This window comes from Helicoverpa zea, chromosome 28 (assembly GCF_022581195.2).
Source record: "Helicoverpa zea isolate HzStark_Cry1AcR chromosome 28, ilHelZeax1.1, whole genome shotgun sequence".
NCBI lineage: Eukaryota > Metazoa > Arthropoda > Insecta > Lepidoptera > Noctuidae > Helicoverpa > Helicoverpa zea.
In genome coordinates this window covers 1,405,097-1,415,335 of record NC_061479.1, presented here as the reverse complement: position 1 = coordinate 1,415,335, position 10,239 = coordinate 1,405,097, and the positions used below count along the sequence as shown (strand labels likewise).

Here is a 10,239-nt window from a genome sequence, read left to right as displayed (position 1 = left end):
CCCCGTTGCCGCGGTAAGTTGTCGCGAGCAACGGCGCGATGTCATGGTGGCTTGGAGGGAGCGACTGTCGCAACCCAGTGCAGGGCACGCCACCATAGTGGCGGTAAGTCCCCTTGTTGAGGAGTACCTCGGGAGGACTCACGGCTCCCTCACGTACCGCATGACGCAGGTCCTCACCGGACAACGTTGTTTCGGGAGGTCATCATCCTCCGAGCCTTTTCCTAATCATGTTGGGGTCGGCTTCCAGTCTAACCGGATTCAGCTGAGTACCAGTGCTTTACAAGAAGCGACTGCCTATCTGACCTCCTCAACCCAGTTACCCGGGCAACCCGATACCCCTGGCTAGACTGGTGTCAGACTTACTGGCTTCTGACTACCCGTAACGACTGCCAAGGATGTTCAATGACAGCCGGGACCTACAGTTTAACGTGCCATCCGAAACACAGCCAATGATGTCTAAGATATACTTAGAAAGTACATACAAACTTAGAAAAGCTGCATTGGTACTTGCCTGACCGTTGTTTCGGGAGGTACTGCATCGAATCGGTCGTGATGAGGCGCGGGTGTCATCACTGTGCGGAAATCCCCGAGGACACAGTGAACCACACAGTCCAGGAGTGCCCTGCGTGAGAGGGGCACCGCCGGGTCCTCGCCGAGGTTTTAGGCGGCGGCGACCTCTCGCGTCCGGCCCTGGTCCAGGCCATGGTCCGGGGTGAGAGGGAATGGGATGCCGTCGCCTCCTTCTGCGAAGCGGTCATGCTCAAGAAGGAGGAGGCGGAACGCCAGAGAGTCCGCACCTCTCATCCCGGCCGCCGCGCTGGGCCAGGTAGACACCACGGGCGCCGGGTTTTTATTCTTTTCTGTGATTCAATATTGAATCATATTGTCTTCAAATGATTTACGATTGCAATATGATTGTAAAGTAGACAACTCTATAGACCAAATGGCAGACCAATCGCAAACCAATCGAATGTCGTTGGAATACGATTGGTCTTATATTAATAGCAGAATGCCCGATATGGTTAAATCTGCTATTGCGATTCAATTTCTATTCAATTTTGACATTATTAACTTAGGAGAATCGGGCCCGTTAAACGGCAGACAAAAAGAGATTTCTGTACTTGATGGACGTCGACAAAGCTCTTGTCCCCATGTATTATTTGTGGAGGAAACGAAAGACAGCTAAAAATATGTAGAATATATTAGGTGCACCCACTTCTGAAGGAAAGATTTACTTTGAGAATATTTCAAAACTTAATAACTGAACTAAGAAGTGACGACGTTAAGTTTTTCAATTATTTTTAAATGAAAATAACTACATTCGATGACCTATTGTGTCGAATATCAGTACAGGAGGTAGAATCGGTGTCGTGAATAGCTGCATATAATATGTTCTGCCGCTACGACACAAGATACAAAATCGTCCCGACAGACGGTATAGTGGGAACGAGCTCTTAATATATAAGGAAACTATGGCCAGAGAGTCACAGCGGAAAAATATATAGAAACCTAATTTTAACATATTTGTAAACAATATAATTGAAACAGTCTGGTCTGGTGGGTAAAGACCCAGCCTCTCGAGTATGAGAGTGTACTAATGCAACTTTCTAAGTTTGTATGTATGTCTTGGATATAAATGAATGTTTTTCAGAGAGCAAGTTAAACTGTGGGTCCCGGCTGTCATTGAACAACTTTAGCATCCGTTACAGGTAGTCAGAAGCCAGTAAGTCTGACAACCATCCTTACCAAGGGGTATTGGGTTGCCCGGGTAACCGAGTTGAGGAGGTCAGATAGGCAGTCGCTCCTTGTAAAGCAATGGTACGCAACTGTATCCGGCTAGACTGGAAGCCGAAGCCAACATAGTTGGGAAAAAGGCTCCAGAGTGTGTACATCATCATCAGTTACAGTAAATTATTATTAATTTAAGTATTTATATGAAATAACTCAGAATTTATGAATTTATGAATGTCAACCACAATAGAAAAACAGAATGTTATTTTTAATTGTTAGTATGATAGCGTATTCATAGAGAAACATTAATTTTCTGAAAAATCTATCGTGGTTAGATGAGAATTTTACAGCGCCTCTTGATATGAGTTACCTTTACACGCTTTTTTATTAGCTTCACCTGTATGTTTGTATATTTGTATGTTTGTTTGTAACCGACTTCTTTGGGCGCGATTTTGACCCACTTTAAACGGCCAGATTTCGTTCAAACTTTGCGGATTTATTGAGGACCGATGACAATATACTAATTTGATAAAATTATTCAATTTTTAACCGACTTCCCAAAAAGGAGGAGGTTCTCAATTCGGCCGGTATGTTTTTTTTTTCTATGTATGTACATCGATTACTCTGAGGTTTATAAACCGATTTACGTGATTCTTTTTTTGTTCGACTCGGAATAGCTGCCAGTTGGTCCCATAGTCATCAGGTCAGGATCTGATGGTGGAAACCCTGAGAAATCGAGGGCAACCTTCAAAAGTTGTAGGCATACATAGGGTAAAAACTTGACACTCGGGTGTACGCCTAAAAGCACTATTCAACTGTGAAGATTTGGAGCTGACCTGATGATGGAAGCCAGAGAGGGTCGAGGGAACTCGACAACTGAATATGTAAACTACCTCGTGTTTGGGCTTAAATTATTTGTATTGACAAGACCTTTGCAACAGTGAAGGTTTGGAGCTGACCTGATGGTGGAGACCAGAGAAAGTCGAGGGAACTCGACAACTGAATATGTAAACTACCTCGTGTTTGGGCTTAAATTATTTGTATTGACAAGACCTTTGCAACAGTGAAGGTTTGGAGCTGACCTGATGATGGAGACCAGAGAAAGTCGAGGGAACTCGACAACTGAATATGTAAAATACCTCGTTTGGATTTATATTCTTTGTATTGATGAGAACTTCCCACTTGTATGGATAGTGACAACTATTCGTATCACTGAAAAGCTTTAAATAAAAAACTTTTTTACAAAAAAATTAAACCAACTTTCCAAAACACTAAAAAGCAAAAAAATAACTAATTTTAGGTGCATCGGCCTAGAAGTTGGTGGCAAAATTAACTTAGTAACATCCATTAGACACCGACTTCTAGGCTTTTCAATTTGCAAAATATGATTTTTGTTAATTTATATAATTTTCATCTATAGATAGTCGATAATGTCAGAAAATTAATTAAAATTTTCTAGAATTTTTCTCTACAGTCGATAAGGCAGGACTCGATGTTAATTTTTATTTTTTGCTTTTATTATCTATTTCTACAATGTACACACTATACATATATACAAACTTAAACTACTTATCTTTATACAAAACTAAAAATAAAATACTATATACAAAATACATATAAACATAAAACATAATATAAAAGAGCATCGATCAGGCGTCGAATTATTCCTCCGCATCACTGTCCTCCGGAAACGTGCCCAGAAGACTGGCTGCATTGCCACGTTGAATGGCAATGCTTATTCTTTGTCCGAAGAATAAGCCAGCCCTCTGATCACGCGAAGCGTCGACAAGCCTTTTCGCGATGTCCTTATAAAGTAACCGCGAACTCGGGCCCCATGGTCCGAGCGTTTCGACCCCAAACGGCTCAAAAGTATAGTTCCCAATAAGGTTACTATACTTGCGCCGCTTGGTGGTCTCTACAGAAGCAGCAGCCGCACCAGCATGACCTGCCGTGCAGGGAAGATGCGATGGCGCCAGGGTGTCGACGCACGTTGCATCCCACACCAAGGGCCTACCCAACTTCCATGGCAACAACGTCATACCATCTGGCCTCTTTCCATCGTCACATACCAGTCCATTAGGCTCTAACACGGCTGGCACGCCGGCGGTGGAAAGAGCACGACGGATAATGTCGTAAATGCTGGCATGCCGTGCAATACAACCAGCACTTCTGCAGCACGACAGACCATGGTGTCCGAGGCTGTCGACGGCTTCACCGCAATGGCAGCGATGCGGAGCAACACAGGGAGCGCCTAACCGTAAGCATGTGGCGATGCGGAACGTTGTGTCATCCAGCATAGTGCCTATGCTAGATGACGGGATCGCCTGTAACCAGAGGCCCGACTCCCACTCTCCCACAGCCAACAAACGGGCACGCTCAGCAGCACTTATTATAATATGTCATAATTATGTTTCTAAATGTTTTCCCGCTGTGACTCCCTGGCCATTATTTCCTTATATATTAAGAGGTCGATCCCACTACGCCGTCTGTCGGGACGATTTTTTATCGTATGAAGCTATTCAGACTTGTCCGACAGCGATTTTACACCCTGTACTGATATTCAAGACAATCGGTCGTTGAATGTAGTTATTGTTATTTTTAATAATAATAATAATAAGCCCCGCAGGGCATCTGAGGCGGATGACGGGGAGTAGCGACCCCGCGGGGCTATATATCCGAGTGCTCCAGGGAGAGTATACTGTCCCCCATCTCCGGCCTGCCGGAGTGAAGCATGACGGGGGATAGGTCTCCCGCCTCTTGGCTTGCCTTCATCGGCCGGTCAGAGTGGAGTCGCTAGAGCAGGGTTAACAGCCCACTCGGAGGGTAGGTGCCTCGTGGTAAGTGGCGAGTGGGCCGGTGATGCTGGACCCACAGGGAGCGCGTGATCTGCGTTTAAAGTCCGCCGAGGTATCCTCACCCTTCAGCCGCTCATGTACCTGTTGCCCTCTTGTTGCGATTTAGCGACTGATTCCCGGGGGCCCAGTAAGTGAGTTGGCGAGTCTCCACCTGCCATTTTTACGTGTATTTATTACATTGTTATCGGCAGGTGCCATAGTTCCCGTAGTTTCCCCATTCCTAGTCCACTAGCATCCCATCACAATAGCCCAAGTAGTTTTCATCCATAGTTAGCAATAGCTTAGCACAGAACCGGGGATTGTCCTTGGGTACATTTCTATAGTGTATACAGGGATAATCGTCGGTTTTGTGTCACCATTTCATTAAAGATGTCTCAAAAGGGCTTCAGCGTGTTGGCTTCGGCCCCACGTTCGCCTCCCAAAAATCCGGGACTCTATAGTCCCGAGGTCTGGTAGAGACATACAAAATAATAATAATAATAAATCGTTTATTTGCTTGAATAAGGTACATAAAAGGTCTTTACAGTAACAATACAATCTCTTATTCTGCCGCTTATTGCGGCGTGCAAATTTTCTTAAAACTATTTAATTTACTATATTTACACAAGAAATGAATTATTTTTCACATAGACAATACTTTATACTTATTTCAATCACAGACCTTTATATCTTACAACTTATAATCTAGGAATTCATGAACACTATAAAAACATCGGTCTGTCAATTGTTTTACTAAGGCACGCTTAAATTTAGGAAACGGCAGGGTTTTGATAGAATTGGGGATCTTATTAAACAATTTGATGCACATAATATAAAAGTTATTAGATGTACATGTTAGGTTCGTTCTGGGTCTATACAACTTGTTAGCATTAACAGACCTAGGAGTGTAGTAGCTAGCTGTCGGTTGAAAAAGTTCCTTATGTTTAAAAACAAAAATACAAGACTCCAGCACGTACAGGCAAGGCAAGGTTAATATTTTATATTTCTTAAAGAATGGACGGCAAGAGTCCGTTTGTTTAAGACCAAATATGGCCCTTAAGCATTTTTTTTGCATCACAAATGCCTGGTCAATATCTACACTACGGCCCCACATAATGACACCATATCGAAGTATCGACGATATATAACCGTGGTACGCTGTAATTGCTGCGCTCCTAGACACTTCACAGCTTATTCGCCTGAGAGGGTACAAAAAACTATTCATTTTGCCACAGATATTTTCAATATGATCTTTCCAAGAACAAAACTTGTCTAAGGTTATTCCGAGAAATTTGATGGAATCCGTTTTTGATAATGTTATTCCTTTACATGATATGTTTAAATTCATTGGTTTTGTTCTATATGTATGAAATTGCATTAATCTTGTTTTACTGATGTTAACTTTTAAATTATTTAATTCTAACCATTGTACTGAGTTATTAAGTGCGGTGTTTATTTCATTTTCATATGATTGCCTGTTTTTGCCCTCAATAATAATCGTGATATCATCTGCGAAAAGAACGGATTTGTGACTAATAACGCTAGGGAAGTCGTTTATATAAAGAAGAAACAGTAGCGGGCCTAAAATACTGCCTTGAGGCACGCCATACTTATTCAACATGAGTGAAGATTGATATGTGTCAACAGTTTTAGTTTTCTCATTGTATCCGTTTATTTCTACTGACTGTTTTCTATTTGATAAGTATGAATCTAACCAATTGTATGCTGTTCCTCTAATACCGTATCGGTAAACCTTCTCCAATAAACGTTTATGGCAAACATGGTCAAACGCTTTGCTCATATCCATAAAAAGGACAGAGACAGGGATCTTACTATCTATATTTTCTGTAATAGATTTAATGAGTTGAAAAGCTGCTAAAGATGTACTTTTATTTTTGCGAAAACCATTTTGTTCTTCTTTTATAATTTTATGTTTTTCTAGGAACTCTGCTAATTTGATATAAAATACTTTTTCAAAAATTTTAGAAAATATAGGAATAAGGGTTACAGGCCTATAATTATCCATATGAGTTTTTTCTCCTTTCTTTTTATATAAAGGTTTCACTATTGATCTTTTCAAGATAGTTGGAAATAATCCTTCTTCTAAAGACAGGTTAATGATATGTAGAAGGGGTTCCAGGATGATATTGATAGATGATATTAAAAAATAGTTGAAAAACTTTACGTCGTCACTTCTTAGTTCAGGGGCCCGTTTCTCCTAATTTCACTTAATATGATTCACATATGACTGAGATCCAATCACGACTCAATTACAATTGAAGCGTATGTAGCATTCCGCTATATTTTCTTTTAAATAAACGTTTTTTTCCTTTTCTGTGATTCAATATTGAATCATATTGACTGCAAATGATTTACGATTGCAATATGATTGTACATAGAGCAAAATACCGTATAGACAAAAATCACCGAAATGGCAGACCAATCGCAAACCAATCGAATGTCGTTAGAATACGAATGGTCTTATTTTAGTAGCAGAATGCCCGATATGGTTAAAACTGCTATTGCGACTCAATTTTGACATTATTAACTTAGGAGAATCGGGCCCCAGCTGTGGTCGTGGCCGACAGCCGACTCAAATCGGAATCTGACAGACGACATAGTGGAAACGAGCTCTTACGTATAAGGAAAACAAAAAAGTATTATTTTGTCATTCAATAGATCAATTTCATGAAGTGTGTAATTGCTTATAATTGTTATTGTGATACTGTGAACTTAGTTTAACGTTGAGATGAATTCTTTAGCAGTTTATTCTCTTTTCTTGTTACTCCCTGTATATGTGGTTTGTGCTTCGGATTATAGTAAGTTGTTTTCTTATTTTTAACTAGCTCTTTCTATCCCTCAATGAAGTCTTTTTTTATAACATAGCTTTAGTTTTTTCCTTAATTAAAATCGAATTATCCCTAACTTTGTACCACCGCACACTGTGACCCTAGAAGGACAAGTAGTAAAATTGAACCCCTTTATATAGCAATATTTTTTTTTTTTTTTTTTTTTTTATATTACTACAATCTGTCTCCTTCTCTGGGACATTCAGAAGTATGTAGGATGTGCTTCTAATGGCTTGCGTGGTATGTAACCTATGTTACATCCTCATCAGCTGAGACAGTGATATGTTACTGTGATTGGACCAAATCTTGGGGGATTCTTCGCTTTAGTCGTCGTATTTGTAGCTCTTCGTCCATAAGGGGCCGGGCGAGGCGGTTTGGATGTTTCGATATCCGTAACTTATATGAATTTGTATAGCGTGCTATTTCCTCCCTTACTGTAGGCATTCTTAGGTCGTGGTGAAGTAGTTCGTTTGGTATGAACCAAGGGGCATTGGTTATCATCCGTAGCAATTTGTTTTGAAATCGTTGCAGAATTTCAATGTTGGAGTGCGATGCAGTACCCCACAGCTGTATACCGTATGCCCATATAGGTTTCAGAACGGCCTTATATAGTAGAATTTTATTTTCAAGAGAAAGTTGTGATTTCTTGCCAATGAGCCAATAGAGTTTCCTAGTTTGGATGCCAAGTTGTTTCCTTTTTGTAAATATGTGTTTCTGCCAAGTAAGCCTCTTGTCCAAGTGCAGGCCAAGATATTTTACACTTTCAGCTTGTGGGACTTCTATGTTGTTGAGTGACACTGCGGGGCAGCTCCCTCTTCTTAACGTGAAAACGACGTTCACAGACTTGGTCTCGTTCGCTTTTATACGCCATTTTTTGAGCCAGTGGGATAATTCGTTTAAACCGGTTTGAAGTAATTTTGAAGCGGTAATCGGGTCGCTATGAGAGGCCAGGATCGCAGTGTCATCAGCAAATGTACCTGTGGTCACCATCTCCGATGTATGATATAGCAATAAATAGTATATTAACATAGTCCGATAACTAACCTATCCGATTTTGCAAATATTTCAAGTGTCATAATCATCATCATCCTCCGAGCCTTTTTCCCAATCTTGTTGGGGTCGGCTTCCAGTCTAACCGGATTCAGCTGAGTACCAGTGCTTTACAAGAAGCGACTGCCTGCCTGACCTCCTCAACCAAGTTACCCGGGTAACCATTGGTTAAATTGGTGTCAGACTTACTGGCTTCTGAATACTCGTAACGACTGCCAAGGATGTTCAATGACAGCCGGGACCTATAGTTTAACGTGCCATTCGAAACACAGCCAACGGTGTCTAAGACAGGTATACTTAGAAAGTACATACAAACTTAGAAAAGTTACATTGGTACTTGCCTGACCTGGGATTGAACCCGCGCCCTCATACTTGAGAGGTTGGTCCTTTACCCACTAGGCCACCACGAGCTTAAGTGTCATATATTTCCTCTAATAAACCAAGTTCCGTTTCTTACCATCTCAAAACACTGACACGCTAAATTTCTGTTTCAGATGTATATATTCTAAAAACTCCATACAATTTCAAATTCAAAGTGAATGATGTACTGAACATGGATATTGCAATGCTCAATATACCGCCGAATGTGTATTACTTCTCTGTTAATGCTGGCGAGAAAAGTAAGTAAAATACACTTATATTGATGGCCTAAACTAGCTCACAGGATCACAATATTAGAAGTTAAAGTACCTATCAGACTGCTAACAGTGTGCCTACTATAAACACAGCCAAAACGCCTCGTTATATAGTCTAGTAGTGTCATAGCCCCAGCGGCTCCCAGTAGGGCCAAGGTCTGCCGGGGCTGCGGGATTGTTCGAAAGAGTTACCGCGGCCCTGGCACATAAAAGGCCTACGACGAACACGACGGTTTTAGTCAGTAAGAGTCTGACACTCCCTCACCGCTGCTAACCCACAGCAGGAGGGGTCATTTGATAATTTTTGACGTAATTAATCGCTAGCTTGAAGTTCCGCCATGCCGTGTGTTCTATTAAAAATTCATAGTATAAACAGTTATTTAAAAAAACTGACGTTAAAGTTGTCGGTTAACATGAGACTACATCTATTTTAGGTGTTTTTATGTATTTTCAGGCGTAATAAACAAATTTGAAATCTCACGTTGGGATATATGGCATATTATAATCGATACAATAGCGACGCAAAACTCATATCATTCTATTCAATTGCTACTTTTTGAAAAGTACGACTCTAACTATGCATGTACCACCGTGAACATAGCCCAAGGACAACCGAAAAATAGCTTGCGATCCAGTAAGTATTCAAATAACAGAGAGTGATTGATACACCATAGGTTTAAGAAACTTTCACAAAGCAATTTGGAGTCTAGGAGGCATTTTCTTACGGACTTAAGAAGGATAATGTAAAATTGTGATTATTTAGTTTCAGAACAAAACGAAACCGACGACTGTTTAAATGACAAACATTGTACGATTGCTGTGGATTTTCGAAATTCTTGTACAAGTAAGTAGCTCATCATCTCCCGAGCCTTTTCCTAACTATGTTGGGGTCGGCTTCCAGTCTAATCGGATTCACCTACCAAAATACTTAACTCAACTCACAGAATTTAGAAAGTTCTTGACGCAAGTGCTTGAGAACTGTTTCGGATCATAATGTTTTTTTTATATTGCTTGTAATATTAATAAATAAGAAAGTTTTTATTTTTAGCCTTAAGGCTCCAAAACTACTCGATTTGAAAAATTATATCACTCTTCCCGAGTAACATAAGCATTATATTTTATCCCGGTACGGGCAATAGT

At 40.7% G+C, this 10,239-nt stretch overlaps 1 protein-coding gene across 1 annotated transcript; it reads left to right on the top strand.

Annotated features, from left to right (window-relative positions):
* The first annotated feature begins 7,239 nt into the window (after positions 1-7,239).
* LOC124643823 lies at positions 7,240-9,966 on the top strand. The gene is made up of 4 exons (XM_047182930.1): positions 7,240-7,384; positions 8,959-9,084; positions 9,554-9,733; positions 9,863-9,966. The coding sequence occupies exons 1-4, from the start codon at positions 7,315-7,317 to the stop codon at positions 9,949-9,951; spliced, it is 465 nt and encodes a 154-aa protein (XP_047038886.1). The 5' UTR covers positions 7,240-7,314; the 3' UTR covers positions 9,952-9,966.
* Positions 9,967-10,239: the final 273 nt, after the last annotated feature.